This window comes from Nansenia antarctica, assembly GCF_963989245.1.
Source record: "Nansenia antarctica genome assembly, chromosome: 4".
NCBI classification, from domain to species: domain Eukaryota; kingdom Metazoa; phylum Chordata; class Actinopteri; order Argentiniformes; family Microstomatidae; genus Nansenia; species Nansenia antarctica.
The window spans coordinates 61597134-61624444 of NC_137689.1; the positions used below are offsets into that span (position 1 = coordinate 61597134).

A 27311-nucleotide genomic window follows, 5' to 3' on the forward strand; every position below is an offset into this window, starting at 1 on the left:
GTCCTACTTCAGAGCCTGTTGGGAGAAATCTGGAGAGGGGAGGAGAGAGAGAGGGGGGAGGTGTGTGTGTGTGTGCGAGAGAGAGAGATAGGGGGAGGTGTGTGTGTGTGTGTGTGTGTGTGTGTGTGTGTGTGTGTGTGTGTGTGAGGTTCTAAAAAAACCTTTATTGGCACTAACCAATCACAGAATCTCACTAGTACAATAAATGGAGAGATAGTGACTGAGAGGGAGTGGAGTGTTGGAAAGAGAGACAAGTTGAGAGAAATGAGAGAGAGGGAGAGTGCAAGAAAGAAATGGAGAGATAGAGAGGTGGGGGAATTTTTCATCCCTCATTAAAATGAACTTTTCATTCAGGGAAATGTCAGCACTAGTAGGCAGCATAGCCCTAGTGTTAAACTGTTATCTGTCCTTATGACAATTAAAACCCTTTATTTTACCTTTATTTTAACGGGAGTCACATTTAGACCAGGGTCTATTTTTCAAGGGAGCTCTGCAATACAAATGATACATAAGATACAAACAAGAAAATAGCTAAAACAAACGCAAGATACAATTTCATACAAAACATGAACACTCCTCTGTAAAATGCCGAAGCGGTACTAGAGAGTCTAATTTTAGTAGCGCTTAGAGTTCGTTCCACTTTTTCAGACCATACTGGCTAAAAGCTGTTGTTTCAAGGTCGGTGGAAACATGCCGGACCTCGAACTAACCACTCCTGTGATATGGTGGAATAACTCGTGGTTCTATAAATTAGGAGTGACTTTTTGTAAAAGAGCTTTATACATAAACAGAAGGCAATACTGTTTTCTCCTTATAGAGAGCAGATCCATCCATCTATCCATCCTTACACACATATCACCTCTGCCTGCAGTACTAGGCTCTCACCAGGGCTCAATGTTCATGTGTTATATAACACTGTAGCCCAAATGCTTTGACTCAAATCTAAGATATTAGGATTCTTAGTTCAGTGAGGCGTCAGTATTTCATTTGACAGGAAAGCTTTAGTGTGCATCGATGATGAAATCCTCAGAATGCAAATGGCTGTTGAGAAGTCTTATGGGAGACAATGGTGAATACAGCCAGGCTTGAAGATCAGCACTATGAGTCTAAAACAGGGATGGTATTTCACTGGCGCAAGGTCAGCCCAGGTCAGACAGAGGGAGCGTGGTACTGTGTATTGACTGTTCTGGAGCAGGGTCAAGCAGACACTAATTTTAATTAATTAATTAATTACTCTCCTCATATTCTCTACTCAACATTCATCTCAACGCTCAAGCTGATTAGCTGGTGGTTGATCAGACTAACGTTGTATTGTGGGGTTTAACACTGTTGTGTTACGGCTGATCTACACCTGTGGATCGTTGATTATTCAATCAAAACTTTTTTCCAGAATCAATCAGTGTTCTTGTGCTACATTGTGTTTTTGTGCTTATCCTGTACTTCTACTATACTATACTATATTATACACCCCTCTCTCTACCCCCTGTCTGTCTGTCTGTCTGTCTGTCTGTCTGTCTGTCTGTCTGTCTGTCTTTCCATCTGTATATCTGTCTGTCTGTTTGCCTGCCTGTCTGTCTTTCCATCTGTCCATCCATCTACCTGTCTATCTGTGTGTCAATCTGTCTGTGTGTTTTCCTTCTAGAAGCCTTAGTCTGTGGTGCTGCTGTTCTGTCCTGATGTATGGCTCTGTCTGGTGGAGGGATGAGGGGGTTGGGCTGAGCCGAGGACTGGGTACAACTGGGATCAATAGAGAGCTCCTGGGTGCAGAGACAGAGGCTTGGCCCCTGGCCAGACACATTCATCTGAGACTAGGCTAATGCTAGGCTAGGCTAACACTAGGCTAGGCTAGACAGGTTAATGCAACTTGACTGGGATCAGTACCTACTATGTAGTGCTTATTTGATTCATTATCAGTCTTGATTCATACAGCGTTGCATTTATTTGAAGGCAGTCCACAGATTTGAGGTAGGCTGAAAAGCTACCGGAGTGTGTAGTGCTTATTGATTAGTTTCCAAGGATATGACAGTATTATTTGAAAACAGACAATTGGTCAAAAGATGTGGTCTGAGGGGCGCTCTCCTCTTAGCACCCTGTCATGACAGGTTATCATTAAAACTATCACTTTAGCCACACTATGACGAGATGAATCGATGTCACCTTGAAACTCCAAAACAATCTCTATGTAAGACATATCATTACATTTTCTCAAATTGAGATGTCCGAGATAAAAAAGTGTGACATACGAACGGACATCCTTTCATCCTTCCGCCTTCCGTCCTTCCATCCTTTTGTCCTTCCATCCGTTCATCCTTCCATCCTATCTCTCCTTCCTTCTATCCTTTCATCCATGAAAGTCAGAGTGGAGTGGAGGAGCAGCCATGATGAAAATAGATGGAGGTGAATGTGGCGTAATAGATGGAGGTGAATGTGCCTTACCAACCTAAACGTCCACAACTAGACCAAAAACACATCCTCATAGTCAGAGGGCAACACTCTCCAGAAAGGCTACTCATCTGGAGCGTGACTCCTAACCCTCTCTGCTATGTTTGGACAGAGACAGATGTCCAGACAGGCTACAGAAATGGTGTTTGTGTCTAGACGTATTGTCTGGTTAATTTGGTTCATTCAGAGTCTGTTCAAAGCGCTGCTGGCTGATATAAGGTGGTCCTGGTGGACTTGGCCCTGGCTGCTGTTCCTCTGCAGTATGACAGCCTCCCAGTGGAAGATGAATAGGAAGTAAGGAGCCTCAAAACGACGCCTAATTAGAAGCTGAAGAAGAAGACATTAATGTTCCGAAGGACTCAAACCATATTTTCTATTTGTGTGTGTGTGTGTGTGTGTGTATGTGTGTGTGTGTGTGTGTATGTGTGTGTGTGTGTGTATGTGTGTGTGTGTGTGTGTGTGTGTGTATGTGTGTGTGTGTGTGTGTGTGTGTGTGTGTGTGTCTGTGTGTGTGTTCAGCATGGCCCGCGTTACCAGACCCTGGGGGCGGATGCTGTAAAAGGCCATCTGCTCCTCTTCTCCTCCTCACGTTTGCTCAGCTGCAGCGAATCGGATGTCAGCCTTAAAGAAGACATATTGACTAAATAACAAACACTGAAGCTCATGGGAAGAGTGTATGTGCATGTGTATGTGTCAGAGTGTGAGTGAGTGAGTGAGTGAGTGTGTATGTGTGTGTGTAGGCACCAGGCACACAATCAAGTGTGTATGAGTTCAAGAGAGTAAGAGGGACAGCAAGTGATTGACAGTGTGCTTGTTCATGCACATTGTGTGTGTGTGTGTGTGTGTGTGTGTGTGTGTGTGGCCAAGTCTGATAAGAGCGTGGTTGTCTGAAAGCGGAGCTAAGCCTCAGCTCAGCGATGGAAAAGAAAATTACCACTTTGTCACACTCCACTACCTACCAGAGGGCAATGCACATGCTATGTGTGTGAGTGTGTGTGTGTGTGTGTGTGTGTGTGTGTCTGTCTGTGTGTGTGTGTGTGTGGCTACAATATCCGCCTGCTGCTCAAAGCTGATTGGTGGAGCGGTTGTTGAGGGCTCTGGGTGGATGTGAAGCTGCTTCTCTGCTACACCAGTTGGTTTATGTGAAGACACTTCAATAAAAACTCAAACGAGGGCTTAGCAGTGTGTTGATTCTGGTCCCAGGGGAGGTTGTGGTAGTGGTTGAAAGGTTTAAGTCGAGATCTAGAATGGAAAGCAAAAACCACACACAGTCCGGGGTACGTTTTGTTAGCCGCTACGGGTGTATTTAACAGAACAGAAAAGGCAAAAAGTATAGTCCAGCTAAACTTAGGTTTCTCCTCCGTCGAAGGTAAAAGGGTAACCCAGGAACTGGCCCTCTGGGCTTGTATGTATGGCTGTCGCCAGGGCCACACGTCTGGCCTCTCCCGGCCGTTACTGGGGAGACAGAACACAGCACGGTTAAGGTACATGGACGTTGCTTTTGCCGGTAACCGGCGCTCACCCCTCGTTCGGTGTCTGTTCGCGTCACTCATTCACTCACTACCTCTCTCTGGTTGCTTCCTAGCTCCTTTTTTGTGCCTCAGGTTAATTGGCCCTGGGTGCATTCCCCGCAGCCACCCGCCTGATTGCGGGTGGGCAGCTGTGCGCCAGGATGGTACCCTCCCGCTATGACGCTGCCCTGCGGACGTGGCGGCCGCTGTCCGTCATGCTGAAGGCCTCTATCCTTCAGCCGGGGCCAGGGGATGCCACAGTTCATACTGATGAACCATATTGTGTTGAAATGTGATAGTTTCGTAATAGTCTGAACATGAGTGTGTGCCAACCCAGTCTCCAAACGATTATGTTCTGGAGAATCGTTTCTGCAGACTGAACAATAGGAGCTGTGTGGTGGTGTAATCTAGATATACTAGCAGCTAAATCCAGACAGCAGAACATCACATTGGGAGGTGGTGGGGGTGGTGGATGCAGAAACCACCTGACTTGTAACCTGAATGTTGCTGGTTCGATTCACGTTGGGGACACAGTTGTTTTTGTTTGTTGCTTAAGCAACATTTAACATTTGCTAATGCCTTCCCCTGACAACTAACCATAACTAGTCAAAGTTAATACTGAACCATAACCAGTCATGTTATGTATGTTAACTACTGTTACACAATGTATCTTACGTTTTTTATGTGTTTTATGTCAAAACAGGTGGTCGAATGCTGGTATAGCCAGATATTATGATCTTACAGACCGTATTTCCTGGTCTGTAGAAACGTTCCTGCAGAACTGTGTTGGTATTAAAGGTGTACAACTATCTGGGTGATAATATAGATTCAACGCTCTTATAAAAGGATGATCACATGACTAAAGACAGCACTCATAGGTGCTAATAGGTCTCATTTCTGCATTAATAATCAGTCGTCACAAATGGATGTGTTCTGGCGATAGAGCCTTCGTTAGCGACCTCAGATTTATGGAATTATGAGGCAAAGGCTTTCCACCACCACACTATTAATAATCATAATTTGCACTGTCTCATATTCATATCTAACCTTTCAGAAGCAGTGTCATAAATGTTCATAAATGACCTTCTGCTCTGCTGCACTAGTGAGATAGTCTCTATACGAACGGGACCAGAAGGAGAATGTCATGGGTGTCATGTGGTGTTTCTATTTCCCAACCTCTCTCTCTCTTTCTCTTTCTCACTCTGTCTTTCTCTACCTCTCTCCTTCAGGCCCGGCCCTAAGAGAGGTGGCCTTAAACAAGATTTTGATTGTAGCCTCTCTCTCTCTCTCTCTCTCTCCATCTCTCTCTCTGGAGTGAGAGAGGACAGGCGGCTTGAGGTGACATTGTCGTCTCACACCATGTCTCTGTCAGACAGTATCAGGGGAGACACTGAGGAGTGAAATAGCTCTTTGGTTCTCTGTTTGATAACAGCTCCGAGGCGTGTGCTTATGATGCGTAGAAAGCTCAGCTGTGTGTGTGTGTGTGTGCGTGTCCGTGTTTGTGCGTGTTGTGTGTGCGATCTGAAATGTGAAGAACAAGCTTTTGTATTCATGTATTCATTCTTATACATATGAGGTCACTGACACTCCAGTACAAGGCCATCTCTCCTCCCCTCCTTCATCTGCAGGCAGAGTGAGACAGCTGTGCCTGTCTGCTTGCTGGTGTTGATGTTTGTAATCATAAAAGCAGCACATTGTGAAGCTTATAGTTCAGAGTCCCTGCCTCACCTTGCCTCCTCTCTCTGTGTGTGTCTCTCTCGCTTCTGATCGCCATGGCAACAGAGGCATGGAAGCGTGAGGGTGGTGGGAGCCTGCTCTGGGTGAGGCGATTGTAGGACGCTTGGCTGAGGTTGACTGTGGTGGGCTGAGGTTGGCTGTGGTTGGTTGTGGTTAGCTGGTTGTGGCTGGTTGGCTGAGGTTGACTGTGGTTGGTTGTGGTTGGTTGTGGTTAGCTGGTTGTGGCTGGTTGGCTGAGGTTGACTGCGGTTGGCTGAGGTTGACTGCGGTTGGCTGAGGTTGACTGCGGTTGGCTGTGGTTGGTTGTGGCTTGTTGGCTGAGGTTGGCTGTGGCTTGTTGGCTGAGGTTGGCTGTGGTGGGCTGAGGTTGGCTGCAGGTTGGTTGGCTGGTTGTGATTGGCTGAGGTTGGCTGAGGTGGGCAGTGCTGGGGAGAGCTAATTGACAGGAAGCTTGGAGGATGTTCATATCCATCCCTCTCCTCTACCATTCCTGTTCCATTCTATACATTACAATGAGCCTGTCCTCCGATTTCTACCTCCACCAGCCTCCCCTGGTGTCAGTACATCCGTACGGTAGCTTTTCTGATCAGAATGATGTAGCTTCTGGAGATCACATTACAGTGAGACGACACAGTGACAAGGACTAACCACTGTGTGCCCCATAGACATAGCATAGAGAGGTTGAGGTCACAGATACCCGGTCAGAGCATGTGCCCTTTATGGTTCAGCTGATATACAGCTCCTAACATTCCTCTCTGTGTTGCACTGACACCTGGGCCACTTTATGGACTGTTCCACAGGTTGGATCGATGTCATAAGCTCTCTCTCTCTCTCTCTCTCTCTCTCTCTCTCTCTCTCTCTCTCTCTCTCTCTCAGCCTACTCTAGTCTGTGTATCTGTCTGAGCTTACTAACCCTGTCTGTCTGTCTGTCTGAACCTACTAACTCTGTCTGTCTCTGTGTGTGTCTGTCTCTGTAGGACACAGCGGGTCAAGAGCGGTACCGGACCATCACCACAGCCTACTACAGGGGTGCCATGGGCTTCATCCTCATGTACGACATCACTAACGAGGAGTCGTTTGCCTGTGTACAGGACTGGTGAGTCTGACCTTTGACCTCTTGTGTTTGTTTACATCTGTAAACATGACCTGTCTGGAATTTCTTCCCTTCCCTGTGTTTCCTCACCTCCCCGTGAGCACCTGGCTCTACCCTCCAACAAACAGGCCTGGTTTAAGTCACTCATTTCCAAAGAATTCCAGGAACACTCACCCCCTGGAATGCCAAGTGTTTTATGTGGTATTTAGCTAGCGACAATACTTTGATTGGCTATCATTAATGCATTTTTGGCGATTAAAGTCACCTTGGCACTCTAGAATGTTGAGCATTTGGGTGACTTTATTCATCCACGTCACTGAATGAGTCACAACTTGTTTGCTGTGGATGAAGACAGGACAAGCAGAGGAAAGGCTGAGTGAGTTCCTCAGTCAGGGGTGAGCTTGGCACAACGCTCCACTTCCACCTCAGCAGCCAGAGCCGGCGGGCAGAGGAGGCCATTTTGTCTAGTGAAGCCGAATGGGAGGCGAAGGGAAACGGAGCGTGGCAGTAAATCCGTGTTCCCCGGACCTGATGGCGTTCGCTCCGTCGAGGAAGGGCTTGGATCGATGGCGGCTGACTGGTTGTGTCATGTTGCGTAGCGTTACTCAGTTGCGGGGGGAGGGGGGGAATGACGGGGGGCTTGTCCTTATAACTCACTGCATCCTTCAGTGGCAGGGGGGGGGCTTGTCCTTCCAACTCACTGGCTGTATGGATGGCATGGAATATTTAAGCAATAACACATGAGTGGTGCTGAATCTTGGTTTTAGCAAGGCTGTGCTGTGGCGGCCAAAGGCACAAAGTCAATGGAATAGAATACAAATATAAAATTCCACTTCAGATGTACGATAGAGCATTTTCTTTCCGGATATTGACAATGACAGAAAATGGCTTTGGTGTCTTTGAATGTTAGCTTCATGGAGACAGTGGCCTCTGGACTTTCATCTTCCCTCAGGGGAGGTCGACTTGCCTATGTTATTTTAGCCAAAAAGGGTAAAACGGGTCAAAAGAGAAGGAAACGGAAGGGCAGTTGTCATTTCTGGAGGCCCGTGGATATTATTAATATTATTGTTATTGTTAATATTTAATGTGATTGATCCCAACCACTGATGCTCTCCTCCTAAAGAGCAGGTCTAGGACCCAACTGGGAGGAGAGGACTATTGATGAATTGATTGTTTGATTGATTTATCAAAGCAGCCCTAAGGCCTGGTGGTCCCTAGGGGATGGTAGAGTGTGTGTGTGTGTGGGGGGGGGGGCTATTGCTGTGGTCAGTGAAGTGGACAGCCTATTGATCCACCCAGCAGACGCTTCCGCAGGTCAGCTGAAGCTGCTGGAGCCTGATGTTCTCATCTGACGTCTGCTCATAACCAGCCGTCTGAAAGAGGACAGCCAGAGTTGCTAGAGTTATATTGGGGTTTTATTGGTGGTGCAAAACTGTCCCCAAATCAGTTCATGTTCACTTCTATTTTGCCTGCTAACCTTCTTCAAACCTATTTTATTCAGTTCAATTCAAATCACGTGTGACTGTACTCAGATCCATGATCTTCCTGCGAGTAGAATGTGTGCAGCCTCCCACCAACAGGGTTGGAACTCTGCCTGTCCTCAATCTGACCCCTGGACATAACCACGGCAACCACGCAGGGGCCATTGGCGGTAGCACAGTATTAAAGACAGACACAGTTGGCAACTGACTCACTGGCTCGCTGACTAAAGGCCTAAACATAGTCAGACGTAGCATACACGGACCGGACTCCGCAGAGGTCCGGGCGGACTAAAAGCGGACGTCTGCAAGTTATGTCCGCGCGCAACTCAAATGTTGTGACCGTGCAGCGTACCGGTGTCACACAAAACATGGCTCGGCATGAAATATAGTAAACTGGCATGAGAAATTTAGGAAATTGGTAGGCGGTGGGAGTGGGAGGGGGTGTAATGGGGGTGTAACTCCGCTTCGCGTAGTGCCTAACCAACCCACTAGCTGTGCCGATATCCACAATATACCACGGCTTCTCCCTTCCATAACGCTTAAATACAAGGTCGAGAAAAAGGGAGAGAGGAAATGGAGAGAAACTGTAGCGCTAAGCTATCTTATTCCTGGGGCCTCATTTATAGAAAGTACTTTGGATCAAATTTGATCTTACCCGTGGCGTACGTAGAAAACCACTTCAAAGTAGTGATTTGATAAAATCAATAAAGTCAATTTGACCGTGGAAACGATCGTAGCTCTACGTCAGGTCTTGACTTGACATATGCACATTACCTACTGGTTAGGCAGAGTTATTACAGGAATGTGAGCCGCACTCGAACACGTTATTGCCTACTGTAATTCATGCGAAGTGAAAGTGGCTCGTAATAAAATTAACAATGTTGTTATCAGCCGATAAGATTTCAAGATTTAAAGGGAACTGATGTTTATGATTGTATTTCAGTCTTTCTTTATATGCCATTAGGCTATTGTATGGTGTAATCATTCTAAATTGAGGCGTGATAAAGGCGAGAGGCATTTGCGACCACGTGTCTATTTCTGATAAAAGACAGTCGATCTCCTCCTCAGTAAAGTTTTTTTTCTTTCGTTTGTCTACCATCGTGTGAACTCGTCAAAGGTGCTGCTCAACACCTCAATCAAGCCTATTTATAGCACTTGGCTTAATTCAGCCGCTATAATTGAGCCGCTATCACAGGGCGTAAATACAAAGCTCATTCACCTGCGTTCAATTTCAAGTATACTTGTTATTTATAGACGTAAGTACGTAGGACAGACGTAAGCAATTTTAAACAAGCGCAGCCTGTGTTATAAATAATGCTTACGTCCATTTAGAAAAATGTGCTTACGTGCAAGTTAAAGATGACGTTCAAGTACATTTTTATAAATGAGGCCCTTGATGCCTTAGAAGTGTCCCCCAACAGTGACAGAGGTCATTCCTGCTGTCAGAGACACTGCTACACCAACCAGGCCAGGGAACTGTAGCGGAGGGAAACAATGATAATCAACTATGATGATGTAACATCCTGTCACGTGATTATGTCACATCCTGTCTCATCTCAGCGACTTGGACCCTCTGCTGTATGATGACACACCATCCCCCCAACACCCCTTCTCTTTCTCTCTGTCCTCGCGGGGAACATGAGTGGGAACACCAGGGCCGTCTGAGTCAGAGAAGCATTTGTATGTCTGTAATCCGGGCACTCATCTATCCCACCGGAACACTTAATACCAAATCTATCACCATGGCGATCGCCGTCGTGATGTCCCCCCTTTAAGCCGTCGGGAAAGAGGTCACATGTCTCTGTAAGAGTCTCTAGGCACAGAGGGAGGTCGACACAGAGGAACAGGTGTAGAATAGATATTTATTCTGGTTGCACAGTCTAGCAACGCCACCGGCGTGCTGGAGAGAGAGTTCAAATAATACTAATAATACTGTCCGCTAGAACACTACTGGCGCGTGGCCGCTTCTCCGCGTCCCGCCCAGCTGTTCCCCTTTCGGGATAGTTCTCGGCTCCGTCTCCGCTCCACACCCCCTTTCGGGATCTGCTGTTGTGGCTCTCCGTCTCTCTCTCTCTCTCTCTCTCTCTGTCTCTGTCTCTGTCTGTGTGTCTCCGTGCGGCAGGTACTTCCTGCCTCCTTCCTTCTCCCGAGGGAACAAACACACACAGGTTAAATAGACCAGTGGGATAACGAGTCTGACCACTGACACCTGTCCGTAATCAGCTCATTATCCCCCTCACAACGACAGTCTGGCTCCCTCTGCAGGCCAGAACGCGCCATGCTCCCCACACACCCCCACCGCCAGTTCGAGGCCGGGAACACAACCGTCCAATAGCCTACTCCCCGGGTGATCCTCGCGTTGGTATCCTTCATGCGGTGGAGCCACTGTAGGGGAGCATGGTCGGAGTAGAGGGTGAACGAGCGCCCCAGCAGGTAGTACCGGAGGGCGCCGACCACCCACAGAATGGCCAGACACTCCTTCTCCACCGTGCTGTACCTGCCCTCCCGCTCCAACAGCTTTCGGCTCAGGTACAGCACCGGACGGTCGGCTCCCTCCACCTGCTGGGTCAGCACCGCCCCCAGCCCTCTATCCGACGCGTCTGTCTGCAGAGAAAAAGGAATGTTAAAGTTAGGAGCATACAAGACTGTCTCCCCACAGAGGGCGTTCTTAATCCCATCGAACGCTACTTGGCACAGCTCACTCCATTGGACCGGATCTGGGGCCAGCTCCGAAAACCCCGGCACAAACTGCCGGTAGTAGCTGGCCAGTCCCAGGAACCGCCTCACGTCCTTCCGGGTCCTGGGCCGCGGGGCGGCGGCGATCGCAGTGGTTTTATCCACCTGCGGACGCACCTCCCCACCGCCCAGGATGTACCCCAGATACCGGATCTCCCCCCGCCCGATCACGCACTTCGCCGGGTTAACCGTCAGCCCCGCCTGCCTCAGCGACTGTAGTACCGCAGCCACCCTCTGCATATGCTGCGGCCAGGTGTCCGCATAGATGACAATGTCATCTAAGTACGCCGCAGCATACGCAGAGTGCGGCCGCAGAATACGGTCCATCAGCCGCTGAAACGTAGCCGGGGCCCCAAACAACCCGAACGGAAGCGCGGTGAACTGGAATAAACCCTAAAAAAAAGAGAATGCTGTTTTTTCCCGGGATACCGGCGATAATGGTATCTGCCAGTATCCCTTCGTGCAATCCAATGTAGTGTAATATTTAGCCGTGCCAAGCCGGTCCAGGAGCTCGTCGATCCGGGGCATAGGGTAGGCATCGAACTTTGACACAGTGTTCACCCGTCTATAGTCAACACAGGAACGTACAGACCCATCGCGCTTTGTCACCAGCACGATGGGGCTGCACCAGTCGCTGTGCGACTCCTCGACCACGCCCAGTTTCAGCATAGAGTCTAATTCCCGGCTCACCACATCTCAGTTGTGAGCCGGCAGCCTGTATGGCCGCGTACGTACCGTAACACCCGGTTGCGTAACTATATGATGCTCTATGAGGCGAGTACGACCGGGTATAGGGGAGAACACATCCGCGAACCTATGTTGCAATTGATCAACGTCCGCCCGCTGGTTCGCCGAGAGATGGTCGCCTAAGCAGGCCGGGGCGCTAATACTAGTTTTTGGGACCTCCGGCCTGAACTCATCCTTCTCGGGAAGTAGCGTCACCAGGGAAACAGGGACCACGTCGTTCCATTTTTTTAGGAGATTAATGTGGTATATTTGTGTGCTATCCCCACTATCCGACCGTACTACCTCGTAGTCTACATCCCCAATTCGAAGCCTGGGGTACTTCCCGCACTGCGAACAACAGAGGGTCTAACCACTTATGCCAATTACGACTATCTTCGTGTATGAACTTACGGATCATTGACTTAAGCGTCCGATTGAACCGCTCACACAGCCCGTCAGTGGCCGGGTGATACACGCTCGTTCGGACCACCTTAATGTCTAACAACCCGTAGAGTTCCCTAAGTGTTCGTGACATAAAGTTAGTGCCTTGGTCGGTGAGGATCTCTTTCGGGATCCCCACCCGGGAGATGACCTGGAATAACGCCTGTGCTACACTCTTTGCAGAGATAGTACGAAGCGGTATTGCCTCGGGGTATCGAGTCGCGTAGTCTATGAGGACTAACACGAACCGATAGCCCTGTTAGCAACGTTCAAATGGCCCGATTATATCCATCCCAATCCGATCGAATGGTGCCTCTACCAGGGGGAGGGGGCACAAAGGCGCCCTGGGCACGGCCGGGGGATTGACTAATTGGCACTCGCGGCAGGATGCGCACCACCGCCGCACCTCTGCCCGAATCCCCGGCCAATAGAATCGAGCCATTATCCGGTTGAGTGTTTTGGCGTATTCTAAGTGGCCTGCCATAGGGTTATGATGCGCCGCCTGGAATATAGCTTCCCGGCGGCTCCTAGGTACCAACAACTGGGTCACTTCCTCGTCCCTGCGAGTATCACGACTCACTCTATACAGTCTGTCCCTAATCACTACGAAATACGGGTGGGCGCGCACCGCGTCTGGCCATACCAGCACACCATCAATACTAATCACCTGGTCATAGGCGGAGCGTAGAGTGGCGTCGCGAGACTGCTCGAGGGGGAAGTCGGCTACTGGAGGGAACGCAGGCGGCGGATCCGCGGGTGCTGGACCCACCGCCTCCTCCGGCTCCTCGGCAGCGTCGGACTCCCTCGCATCAGCGCAGAGCACTGCGCACGCCTCACATTTCCCTGTTGGTCGTGCACGCACCCCCATAGTTTCCCCTAACACCTGCAGAAACCCAGCCCAATCTAAACCCAAAATTAGGGGGTGCATGAGGCTCGGACTAACCGCCGCCTTGACCCTATATTTTTTTACCCCATAACGAATTCCGATGGTGAGTACCAGACACTCGTGAAAATCCCCATGGATACACAACACCCCACCCTGCGATGCCTCTAACAATGCCCCGGGTCGAACCAGGCGCTGGTGGATCATGGTCTGTTCGCAACCAGAATCCAACAGCGCCTGGTGCGTCTCACGCTGTACCCTTACTGGGATGCGAAATGCCTGTCCTGGACGTGGGGGAGGGGTCGGACCGCCGCCGACGCGGACCACCTGACCCACCTCCATCTCGGGGCAGTCCCGGCGGAGGTGGCCAGGCTGTCCGCATCGCCAGCATCCCTCCTCTACCGTCCGTGGGGCCGTCTGTGGGGTGGAGGTTGGCCCCCCGTGTGCGTTCCTCCCCCCGGTGGCCCGCCCCGTCCTCGGGGCAGGCGTTGGGGGCTCCCGCCGCAGCTCCACCCCAGGCCGTACCCCAGGCCGCGCCCTGCCGGCCCGTCGGCGCGGAGCCGGGGTCGGGCGCGGGACCGGGGATGGGCCCGGGGCTGGAACCAGCGGTCGGGGCAGGTGGTTGTCGGGGAAGGGGTCGAGAACGCCCTCCGGCTCGTCCCGCACCCCCCTCCTCTGGGCCCGAACCCGGGGACCTCCCCCGGGTGGCTCGGTGCGGTCCAGCAGTTCGTGGAGCATGGCCCACTGCTCCGCCTGTCCCCGCACCATCTCCGCAGCCATCGCCTCCTGCGCCTGCTGCATCCGGGCCAGGTGCGCCACCACCTGGAACGACGAATCCATGATCCTCTGGGTGTGTGCCGACCCCCTCTCTGTGCCCCACGTTGGGCGCCAGATGTAGGAGTCTCTAGGCACAGAGGGAGGTCGACACAGAGGAACAGGTGTAGAATAGATATTTATTCTGGTTGCACAGTCTAGCAATAAAAATCAGCTCATTATCCCCCTCACAACGTCAGTCTGGCTCCCTCAGCAGGCCAGAATGCGCCATGCTCCCCACAGTCTCACACTCCTCCACCATTCCCTTGAGGCCATTCCTCTATTGAGGATTCCTCTAAGCATGTTCAATGACAATAGTGCTTCATAAGGAAGAATTCTTTCTGGAAAAAGATCCATATTCGCACCTTGTGCTCCAGCAACATAATCCATCATAACTGCATTGAGCCGATACTCAGCAGAAATGATCTATGAGTTGACTGGGATGAATAATGGTGTGTAACTACAGGGAGAGTTCAATGAGATGAATGGAGAGCGAGTTATAGAGAGGACACTGTAGGCTGTAACAAACACAAGTAAGCTTTTCTATTACATTGAATAGAACGCAGATTCTTTTTTTTGTTGACACTTTTGTTCCACTGCTACCACCCACACACAAGCACACACGCACATACGCGCATGCACACTCGATTGTGCTCTCTCGTGTTAATTTATCTCATTATCAAACAGTACAACACTTGAACACAGACTACATATCCTTTCTCTCTCTTTCTCTACCCACCACCTCTCTTTGCCTCTACCCCCATACAGTATATGCACAGCGTTGTTGTTTGTGTGTTGTTGTTGTGTCTGCTTGTGTTTCTCACCCTAACGCCCACACTTGTACTGTCCTTTTCCCTTCTCTCTCTCTCCAACGGCAACACTGTTGCCATGGCACCAGGTTACCGTATCACCCGGCCCCTCTACTGAACAGCGAGGCTAAAACGTTCCGTTTTTAAACCCATTTATGAGTCAGAGACTTATCTACTGCGGGAACTTCAAGGTCCTCAACCTTCCCCTCAGATCGTTCAGTTCATGAGTGTTTTCTTTATCAAGGACTCCAGGTAGTGGACAGGACCTGAGGCGTTTCTGTGTAGAACAGGAGTTTTTACGTGACTGGGGATGCGTGCGAGCCTCATCTCGTCAAGTCTGTGCTGCTCCTGTCAAAACGCTGTAGGCCTTGTTTTTCATTTGTATTGTTTTGGAACATTCTCCAGTAGTAGGCCTGTTTCTAAAAGGGAAGAGAGATATAGTGAAGGTGCAAAGAACCGTGTGTCCGATGTTGGCCCGTTCAGATAAGGCCATACCCGTTCTCATGTTCCAGTTGTGTCTCATGTATTGTAGGCCTATTGGAACTGTCATTGTTGTCATCTCTGGTCGACGATGGTTGAGATGGATCTGTGTTCTAACTCAGGTTGACCCAGACTAAGGCTGGGTTCTGTGTTCTAATCCAGGCCGACCCAGACTAAGGCTGGGTTCTGTGTTCTAACTCAGGTTGACCCAGACTAAGGCTGGGTTCTGTGTTCTAATCCAGGTTGACCCAGACTAAGGCTGGGTTCTGTGTTCTAATCCAGGTTGACCCAGACTAAGGCTGGGTTCTGTGTTCTAATCCAGGTTGACCCAGACTAAGGCTGGGTTCTGTGTTCTAACTCAGGCCAACCCAGACTAAGGCTGGCTTCTGTGTTCTAATCCAGGTTGACCCAGATTAAGGCTTGGTTCTGTGTTCTAATCCAGGTTGACCCAGACTAAGGCTGGGTTCTGTGTTCTAATCCAGGTTGACCCAGACTAAGGCTGGGTTCTGTGTACTAATCCAGGTTGACCCAGACTAAGGTTTGGTTCTGTGTTCTAACTCAGGCCAACCCAGACTAAATCTTGGTTCTGTTTTCTAACCCAGGTCGACTTAGACTAAAACTTGTCTCTGTATTCTGTGTTCTAACCCAGGTCGACCCAGATCAAGACATACTCGTGGGACAACGCCCAGGTGGTGCTGGCAGGGAACAAGTGTGATATGGAGGAGGAGAGGGTGGTGTCCGTGGATAGTGGTAGGCTGTTGGCCGAACAGCTTGGTGAGTGGACAGTCTCGCTGTAAATCAAATAATAACAGACATACTCTCAGGGCTGAGTTCCAATATAAGAGGCCTGCATGTTCACCGGAACTTACTGTATATCTTCTGAGTATATTTCCATCCTTCCCTTCCATTTCTGGGAGGAGGTATAACTGAGAACATGTAGGTTCAAGATCGGTGAAGTTCACATCTTGATATATTATGAGCCGGCTTCACAGACAAAGCATAAGCCTAATCCAATACAAAAAAGCATCTTCAATGGAGACTTTACATTGAAAGTGTGATTTAGTCCAGGACTAGGCTTAAGTCTTGTCTGGGAAACCGGCCCATGGATATTTAGGAATCATGTGGAATGTTAATTTGTGAATTATGAGACAACTCCCCTCCCTAGATCACCTCTGTTAAGTAGACATTAGAGCATTTGGGAGCTAGTGATACTTAAACACTTCTAATTGGCTGACACCAACACTCCAGGACAGCATATCTCTGCGTATCTCTGCATATCTCAGCGTCTCTGTCTTTGTCTGTCTCTCTCTCTCTCTCTCTCTCTCTCTCTCTCTCCATCTCTCTTTCTCTGTCACTCTCACTGTCTCTCTCACACACTCACTATTGTACCCGAATCCTCTGTCTCCCAGGGTTTGAGTTCTTCGAAACAAGTGCCAAGGACAACCTCAACGTCAAACAAACATTCGAGCGCCTCGTGGACATCATATGCGACAAGATGTCCGACAGTTTAGAGACTGACCCCGCCGTTACCACGGGAACGCCCAACGCTAGGCTAACCGACAACCCCCCTCCTTTACAGCAGCCAAATTGTGGCTGTTAGTGTCGTCATGACGGAGACAGATAACAACAATGACAACAACAACACCATCACCACCAACAACGACGACAATGAAAACAACAACAACAACTCCAAGATGTGTGATATTGCCAAAATATTGTATTACCCAGTAGTTAGATAGAGGCGTAAAAACTTTAATTTATTATTCTTCTCTTCATAACTGACTCAGTGTCATGAATCAACATTTCTGATGTGCCTAGTACATTTTCCCACTGGACGTTTTTCCGTTGTTCATGTTAAACTAAAGGATGTGAAGACCACAGCTCCTTACTGAGACTGGTTGTGTATGCTGTACTAGACTAGACTGTACTGTAGAGCAAAGGGAGGCTGGTCGAGGTAGAAATCGGAGGATGGGCTCATTGTAATGCATGGAATGGAATTAGGAATGGTATCGAACATGTACCATTCCTCGTTCCATTCCATGCATTACAATTAGCCCATCCTCCTATTTCTAGCTCCACCAGCCTCCCCTGCTGTAGTGATGTAGCCTGCTGAAACCCCCCTAAAAAAAGTCACCTTTGGGGGGGTACATGTCGTTTAACAACGTTGCTGTTGTGGTACCTTTACCAGTTATTTCATTCCATAATAGATAAAAAGGTAAATATAGAATAAGAGCATTTATGAACTCTTCTGCCATTCTGGGTGTGATGCATGAATCGACCACTGTTGACACATATACCGTTAACTCAACACAACTGAAAAATAATACATTTATAGGTACCACTTTAAACAAATGAGGACTGTGTGACACATTCACAACCTCTTTACAAGGCCTGCTAGATGCTTCACAAATCCTCATCTATGTAGCCCCTCTGTAAAGGGCTCATGAAGAAGTAATCTCTTGTTTAAAGTGTGACACAGCATTTACAGAACACAGTAAAGCCATCCACATAAACATCTATGATCATCTAAAATATGTACTTACTACGACACTATGACCTTTAGAACAGAGAAGATACTAGCAAATATTTGTATCAATATGATTATCATTGTAGTTTATACAATGTGAGTCACACTGAGCTGTGTGTTTATTTTATTTATTTATTCATCTATTTGTTTATATAAAAAGACAAATACATGATCTTGTATATGCTATATGCTATGTCAGAGAAAAGATTGTGTGTGGTTTATGAAATGGTATAATGATGTGTCTCCCTCTCTCTCCCCCTGTGTGTGTGTCTGTCTGTCTGTGTGCGTGTGCGTGTGTGTGTGTGTGTGTGTGTGTGTGTGTGTGTCTGTGTGTGTGTGCACGCTCTAGTGCCACTGTGAAACATTGAACATTACCTTCAAAAACAGGATTAACTACCTTGTGAAAACGATGCCTCTTAGCGTTTCTCACTATAGTTATCATTGTACAGTATATTGTTTTGTTGTCACTACCATGTCTTTCAAGAACCTCTGAGAATTATGTCCTGCATGTGATCCTCTGTCCACTGCCACACAGACCAATGGTCAGTCACTGCCTGGGTTATCTAGACCACCTGACCACCACATTAGATTGACTGTTTGTTTTTTCAAACCCATAGACTTCTTTTAGGCTACTGTAGTGTAGACAGATGCATGGCGTTATACTCAGGATATTAACAACGTAGTAAAAGTAAATGTTGGTTCATAGCTACAGTATAGTTAGTTGTTAGTACTAGTTAGTAGTCGTATGTTGATAATAGTTGTCCAATACTAACATGTACAGCATCGTAGTGTAGTGAAGGTAGTGGTGATTCTACTAACATGGGTGTGGTAATGACCAGTTTACATGGTGAAACAGATGGTGAATTGAATGTGGTGGCAAAGTGGTATGAAAGGTGACCCAGGCTGCAGGTTCTGGAGAGTTCTAGTTCTGTGTGCCAACTCTTCTCTGTCTGTGTGGTATACTGCCAAATGATGATTGGTATTATTTATTTATGTATTTATTTTTAACACTTTTCGGAAGTGTTAGTCCGAACCCCCAACAATACAGGGTAGGTAAACGGACTTGGAGATTAAGATTTGGTCCTGTACTAAAAACTTCCATTAAGAGTGATTTCTGGTCCAGGGTTAGGATTAGTCTGTGTCTGTAAAAAAAATGCCCCTACAAGTTTTGTTAAAGAACATAATTCTGTTTCAGAGGAGGCTGAAAGGTGGAGGTAGAAATAATCGGAGGACGGGCTTATTGGAATGCATGGAACGGAACGAGGAATGGTATCAAAACACGTGTTTGATACCATTCCTCATTGTATACCGCGCATTACGATAATGCCTTCCTCCACCTGCCTCTCCTGGTCCTCCACTGCTACAATGAAAGTTGTGAGTCACAATGAGAGTGAAATGGAGGGGAGGAGGTCCCAGAAAGCTATTTCAGCTATTTCAGCAGCGTGAGTCACAGCATCAATATTTCAACAGACTGACCGACCTGACCCGACTCTGGGATTATAAATACAGAGCACTTCCATATTTCATCCCTCATCTCATTCATTCCCTCAGACTTCACCTTTGAGACCTTTATTCGCCTCCGACGAGATCACTATTCACAGTCAAATCACTTCATCAACTGATCCTCACGGTAATGTTCTACTTCCTAATTAGATTCTCTTTTCTGTGACGTTATTGTACAGTGGGAAGCAGGGGAGGCTGGTGGAGATAGAAATCGGAGGGCCGCTCATTGAAATGCATCGATCAGAATGAGGAATTCCGCCTTCTTTTCCATGCATTAATATGAGCCTGTCTTTCGATTTCTACCTCCACCAGCCTCCCCTGGTAGGAAGGTTTTCTAGAAGAAGCCAGAAAGGACTAGTATAATAGCTTGAATCACATGTGCCAATATGTTTGAAAACAAACCACAAAGGTTTTAGGTCTTGTAAGATTATTTTGTGGGAAAATGTAGTATGTTACTAGTAGTTAGAGACCATGTCTATGTCCTGTGTCATGCCAAATATTGTCCTGCAGAACATTTTGCGATTGCATTTGTGAAAAAACAGCCTGCCAATATAAATCGCTGCATTTTCTGAGGTAAACCATTTTCAGCATCACACCTGCATGAATATATGCAAGATGTATAAGTGTATTTCTATATATATGGTTATACTGTACTGTTGTATTTGTGCATCCTTGGGTCTCATCCTGAGCTGCAATGGGCCAATAAGTGCAATATTTATAAAAGCCTGTTTCTCTGTAAATAGTCATCAGTGTCAGTGCCATGCATAACTGTTAGGAGTGAATCTCTTGTGAGCTTTTGCAAGGTGTGCGTGTGTGTGCGTGTGTGCGCGCACGCGCATGTGTGTATGTATGTGTGCATGTGTGTGTGTGTGTGTGTGTGTGTGTGTGTGTGTGGATGTGTGTGTGTGTGTGAGAGAGAGAGAGGGAGAGAGAGAGAGAGAGAGAGAGAGAGAGAGAGAGAGTAGGGGTTCAGTTGGGCTGGAGCACAGTTGAAATCCTTTGAGGTGGAGAGTAATACATGAAGTAGTATAGAAATGAGTTTAGACATTAGTTTAGAATTAGTATGGAAAGTATGTATGTGAAATAAGATGTGCCCATACGCATGTGTAGGGCTTTATATCGTGTTGTATGTTTATAAAGTTAAGTTATTTAGTCGTGCAATATGGGGCACCCTCTTAGCATAAACGTCCCAATATGAGTTGTCTGTTCAGCATAATGTGGAGCATCGTAGGCTAAAGAAGATGATACTGCGTGCACCCTCGGTCTTCGGCGACACCCTTTAAGATAAACGTTTGATAACATCTCCCTGTCCCTAGTTGGTCCACAGGAGTAATACCATTTCACAAGCAGTCATTGTCACTCATCTCATCACCCAACACCCAACTAGAGAAACAACACATGAACCTTAAGTACAGTGGGCAGTGGAGGCTTGTGGAGGAGGGAAATCGGAGGACGGAGTCATGGTAATGCACAGGATGGAATGAGGAATGGTATCAAACACCTTGAGCCTGTCCTATGTTATAATGAGCCTGTCCTCCTTTCTACCTCCACCAGCCTCCCCTGACATAGTTTGTTGGGGGTAGGTTAGACTACCATGGTGGTGGACAGTATGGAGCCTACTGCAGGGAAGGCTGGTGGAGGTAGGTATGATTCAATTCCTCATTCCATTCTATGTATTACAATGAGCCCGTCCTCTAATGTCTACATCCACCAGCCTCCCCTGATGTACTGTCCGTCCTCCTCCTGTCTTCTTCTACTGTCACATCTGCTCACACCAGCTGCTCACCTCCAATAACCTCTGGGACCTCTCCTCCTCGACAACCATCCCCCAGGCACTCGATAGACACAACAACCCTAAACCCCTCTCCCAGACCTAACCCTAACCCTAGAACAGCTAACCCTGTTTCAACCGCCTGATGGATCTGCTTACTGTTTAACACGCTACATCACCATAACACCACTACATGTGTGTACATGTATGTTCACATGTTCTCTACGTGTATGTGTGTGTATGTACAGTTACATCTAAGTAGCGACGGTACACTGACGACAAACGCTGCTGAGGACGTGTCTGGTGACTCAGAAGTTGCAGTGGTTTTTATTTGAACTGGTTTGTATAATTAACATACACTGTATGTAACCCTATAACTCTGATGTAGTTGAAGAAATAAAACATGTTTGCTGTTTCTCTCTGGATAATCAGATGAACCTTAGTTCAGTTATTGATAAAATAAATTGATAAATCATTATACAGTGTTTTATTTTCCATGAATTACTCTTGGGATGGAAGTGTGTGTGTGTGTGTGTGTGTGTGTGTGTGTATGTGTGTGTGTGTGTGTGTGTGTGTGTGTGTGCACGCGCATGCACTTGCGTCTGTGTGTGTCAAAATGTATAGCACAGATGTTTTAAGACAATGACAATAAATATAAACCAGTTGTATTCATGTACAATCATGTTGGAAGTGTTCTTGCCTCGTGAATGTGATTTGGTGGTAAGATTAGGGGAAGAGAAAAGGTAATGTTTGTTCATGCGCATAGGATTTCAGTTAGTAACATATGGTCACTCTGCCCTCTGCTGGAGGAACAAAGGAAGATGGCAGAGACGTCACATTTGTCAATTACAATCACTTCAAATGAATTCTTTGACATGGTTTAAGGTTGGGTGTTAGGGATGGACGGTTTCCAATTTTTAAAATGAAAATAACCGCGTTTTCCCAGTTAACCGGGATTCAAAATGACATTGTTGAGCCACCAATTTAAAATAATGGAGCCCTATTATACTACTACAATACATTCAAGTCGAAAACACCAGAAGCACAGTCACAACACAATTAGGCTACTTCATAGTTTCACAACATAGTTTAACACTGTCCCACCCTCCCTGAAAACCTCCACAATCATCCTGGTTCCGAAGAAGAACTCCCATCAGCTGCCTGAACGACTTCCATCCAGTCACACCCACCCCCCTACCCATGAAGGTCTTCGAAAAGACGCTCAAGCCCCGCATCATCTCTAGCCTCCCGCCTGGACTATACCCCCACCAGTTCGCCTACAGAGCTAACAGGTCCACGGAGGATGCCATCGCCACAACTCTCCACTCTACCCTGTCCCACCTGGAGAGAGGCGGGGGCTAGGCACGGCTGCTCTTTGTGGACTTCAGCTCGGCATTTAAAACCATCCTACCTGACAGATTGGTGCCCAAACTTCTAGACCTCGGACTAGACCACCTCCTCTGCCTGTGGTCCAAGGACTTCCTGTCTGACCGCCCCCAGAGGGTCAGGATAGGCCTCCACACCTCCCCAGCCATCAGCCTCAGCACCGGATCCCCTCAGGGCTGAGTCCCCTATTCTACTCCATCTATACCCACAACTTCATCGCCGTCCACCCCAGCAACGGCATCATCAAGTTCGCTGATGACACCACCGTGGTGGGCTGCATCTCCGAAGGTGACGAGACAGCGTACCGCGCCGAGGTGGAGCAGCTGTCAGTCCTGTGCAAAGCCAACAACCTGCTGCTGAACAAGCTAAAGACCCAGGAGATGATCGTGGACTACAGGAGGAAGAAGACCGTCATACAGCCCCTGTACATGGATGGGGGCTGCGTGGAGAGAGTCTCAGTCTTCAGATTCCTGGGCGTCCACCTGGAGAATGACCTGACCTGGAGAACCAACACCACGGCAATCGTCAAGAAGGCACAGCAGAGACTCTACTTCCTGAGAATACTCAGGAACTACCACCTCAGACAAGACCTGCTTGTGTCCTTCTACCGCTGCTCTGTGGAAAGCATCCTCACATAGTGCATCTGCGTGTGGTTCCTCAGCTGCACAGCCGCAGAGAGGAGAGCGCTCCAGAGGGTCGTCAACTCGGCCCAGAAGAACATCGGATGCCCTCTCCCCTCCCTGGAATAACTGTACAACTCCCGCTGTCGCAAGAAGGCAGTCAAAATCCTCAAAGACCCACACCACCCTGGCAACAAACACTTCAGCTGCGCTCAGGCAGGCGCTTCACTATCATGCCCACCCGGACTAACAGACTAAAGTTTAGTTTCTTACCCAGGGCCATAAGTGCACTAAACTCGGTTAAGATCTTAGAAAAACAGTAGTAAAAAAAGTTACTAGTTCATATGTTTATATGTTTATAAAAGTACATAGTTACATGCTAACACTCCCCTGTATACCCCCCTGTGAATAGGCCATAGTGTGTATATACGTTTACATAATAGATACATTCTCAGATTCCTACCGATTACATATCCCCCTATTTATGTCTATTTACACAGTATATCTCAAAAGCAAGTACACCCTTTAGATTTTTGCAAATATTCTGTCATATCCTTTCAGGGGATAACTTTGACCAGAGTATGTGAACTAGCCTAGCTAACCGGTTGAATCCCTGCCAGTGTTGGGCAGTAACGAGTTACTACAAAAGCACAGCCAATGTTTCCCATTAGACTGTGGCGGCCTGCCAGTCTAATTGGTCCCGCCACAGTTTCATAATGAACCGAAAATACTTTTACACATCTCATAATTTCCGGGGGAGTTTCTCGTTACCACGATAACGCGCGCTGAGAGAGAGCCTGACTGAGGTAACTGACTCACTCACGATACTGTGAGGTTTGAGATGCAGTAGCGGAGTAGTAGCCTATACTGGAACCAGAGGCAGGCAAACCTCTTCTTCAACACTGCATAATACTTTTATAACAATACCCATAATAATCATTTGGAATATTTTTAGTTTTTCCTTTCCCACCCCTGGCACAACCTCTCCATTGTGAAAACCTTTGGCCTACTAGGCTATTTCCTTATATTTTATGCATAGTATTAATTATTGCATTTTGTCTATTTCAAAGATGTCAGGGAAAAGGGGATTAAGTGGAGCAGCCACCTATAGGTGTTCCTTTAAGAAGGAGTGGTCAACTCGATGGCCATTCATCACAATGGGAACCACCAGCTCCTTCTACTGGTGGTGCTCAGTCTGCAGACAATAACGCTCCTGTGCCCATCAAGGCGTGAGGGGCAGGCATGTGGAAGGCAAGGGACATCAAGCCAAAGAACGTCCCCCCCCCCGCCGCCAAAATCTCACTCTGAACTCTGTTCAAAACCTGAGAGCCCTGCCTACAATATCAGAAAAGGTCCGCTATAAACTACCAAACGTGGTCCAATTGTAACATCTGCCAACAACTCAATTGGTGCTTGGGGCTACCTTATTTGAAGAGAAGCTCACATTGCTTTTCTAGGACGCTGACTGATCGATAATACTGAATGTATCGATTGTAAGTAATTTGGAATAAGGCGTCTGCTAAATGCCAAAAATGTAAATGTAACTTTTCATAACTTAAAATGGGTCTTTAACTTACCATTGCTGGTACTGATAGTAGCATCCTGCAAACAGAGAGTGTGATTGTGAGGGGAAAAAACTGCCTCTTCATTTTAGTATGATTCATATCAAAATGTGTTTGATGAAGTTAATGGTCAGGTGGCAAATTACCTCGTCCCATTCTTCCATGATTGGTTTTGGGATTGGCTGTAGTAAAAGAATTACAGTGTCATGGCAACACATCTTTATGCTTAAATGCTACTGATTGATCATCATCAGCAATTAGGGAGACAAATGCATTTGCAGCCCCCCCCCCCACTCCAGTTTGATAGGTTGGTAGCTAACAATCAATTATAGCGCGTTTTCCGAATGCGGACGATCCTGCTAATTGGAAAGAGTCAGAATTGTCCAAACGCTTGAGCAAAATCCCCGAATTAGTCCACTTACCAAACTGTTTTAGCTATACAATACATAACTAATTATGTTTAATTACCTGGCCGTATACCAACCGTTAATTACTAAAGCTTTAATTAATAGCAACTAGGTTAACGAAATGTTAACAGTAACCCAGCTAGTTCAATGATAGTGCACAGTGCACACCATAAAGCAAGATTAATTCAATAACATAATTGCAGCACGTGTAAGACATTAACACATTTATATGTTATTTGATCAAATGTCTTCCATACATTACGCAACACTTTCCGCAGTGTCTTGACGGTCTTGGATGTGGCAGCGAGCAGGCTGAGAAAGTCAGAAAGACAGAATCGTCCACGACCAGGAATAACAGGGAAGGAATCACGTGTTCACTCCGTTAAGACGTGAGATAGTTCAACAGTTTACAACCAAATTAAAGTTTGCCCATATACATGCACCTTAATTTATGGATAGGCTACCTATATTCTATCTTGTATTTTGTTAACTGTTGCTGTGCAACACATTGTCTCTTAATTTAGTTATCTGAAAATAGCATCTATAGAGTCCATAATTAGCCTATTTACTATGTCTTTGATGAGCGATGATCTGGTGGCGTCTTAATAAACTGGTTCAAGATCAGTTCGGTTGGTTGTTTGATTTGGGGTGGTTAGATTCATGCCTGAGGCAAGCCACCACTTACTCATCTCTCACACCTGCCACTGACTACGCAATTGACTCATTAAGTAGCACAGTCAAGTAGTTCCGAAACAGTTTACTGAAGAAAAAAAAAATCGAAGTATGAAGTTGAGCTAAAAGACACAGTAAATGATAGGCTCCTTATGGACTCCATAGCTGCTATTTTCAGATAAATATTCAGAGACAATGTGTTGCACAGCAGTTAATAAAAATACAAGATATACCGGTAATATAGGTATCCATGAATTAAGGTGCATGTATATGGGCAAAACTTAAATGTTGTTGTAAACTGTTGAACTATCTCACATTTTCAATGATAACGGAGTTAATTGCGTGTTTTTTTTCAGAAGTGCAAATTACACGGGTCCTGTTTCCTCTCACGTGACTCCTTCCCGCTCCGGTCCTAGACACTCCAGGTCACAACTCCACAGACGTCGAGTCTTTCTTTTCTCTCCGACCATCAACCTGTTCGCTGCTCACCGCCCAGACCGACGAGAGTCTTAAATTGAACTGCCAGGCCCAAGACACCGCGGAAAGCCTTCCACAATGTATGGAAGACATTTTAATATCTTATCAATTTAACATATGAATGTGTTAATATCTCACGTGCTGCAATTATGTTATTGAGTTAATCTTGCTTTAAACGGTGTGTGCACTGTCATTGAACTAGCTGTGTTAGCGTTAGCATTTCGTTAGCTTAGTTGCTATTCATTAGAGCTTTCGTCATTAGCGGCTGGTATACGGTCATTAAATATAGGTCATATATTACATATAGGTCATTAAACATAACTAGTGATGTATTTGATAGGTAAAACAGTTCGTCAAGTGGACTTATTCGGTAGTTGGACAATTCGGACTCTTTCCAATTAGATGCTAGGTAAGGGTCGATCGTCCGCATTCGGAAAACGCGCTATAATTGATTGTAAGCTACCAAGCTATCACATCTAGCTAGTTATGTATAAAATATTTTAAAATGTTGCACTATGACAATAATGTAGCCGTGAAACCAATCTACATTCTACAGCTATTCAACCCCCCTTGTACCCTGACCCCCAGGTGGGCTGTCCGGACATGTCCATTATCAGAACACGCGGTGGACACGTTTTGCGTAGGGGGGAGGGGGAGGGTTACAGTGATGAACTGTTAATCAGTATTTAGCCTGTATGGTTATGTATGCGTGTGTGTGTGTGTGTGTGTGTATATATATATATATATATATATAGGGTTCGACAATATCGATTTACTGTATATGCCGGTATGTTTTTCTGGCAGTTGCGCGTTGTAAAAACTCAAGCGTCGAACTCTGCTGTGTAGTATTCGATGGAGATGTAGAAACGTAGATGACTCATGAAGATGTTATAGCTAGCTATCTACAATTTATCATCAAAATAATGAACAGCCAGCTAGATCCAAAACTAGTGCCGGTGGAGAAGGGCAAGTGTGCATTGGACAGACTACCAAAACAGAAAAATAAAGTATCTGGTTTTTCAAATGGCGTCTTTGGCAGTCAACGTTACTAATTTATAATGAGTTAACGACAGCAAAAGTGATGGGTGTCCCTTTTCCTAACACCAGGGGAGCCACCCCTCCTAAATTTCGTTGTTTGGTACCTGTACTGTAGCAATGACAATAAAGTCCATTCATTCATTCATTCAAATTCATTACCTGAAGATTCAATAAGGTAGTTTTTTATGACAGGATA

The 27311-nt window shown here is 46.9% G+C and overlaps 1 protein-coding gene across 1 annotated transcript in view; it reads left to right on the forward strand.

Moving 5' to 3' along the window:
* The window catches only part of LOC308156649 (ras-related protein Rab-3C-like), a gene marked incomplete at both ends in the record, with an annotated part of 23108 nt that extends 6356 nt beyond the window's left edge, over positions 1-16752 (forward strand). Inside the window, 3 exons of the mRNA XM_080530046.1 lie at positions 6668-6786; positions 15802-15926; positions 16562-16752. Of these exons, the coding sequence (XP_080386172.1) occupies positions 6668-6786; positions 15802-15926; positions 16562-16752 (435 nt within the window). The remainder of the gene's footprint in view (positions 1-6667; positions 6787-15801; positions 15927-16561) is intronic.
* Between the last annotated feature and the right edge of the window lie 10559 nt (positions 16753-27311).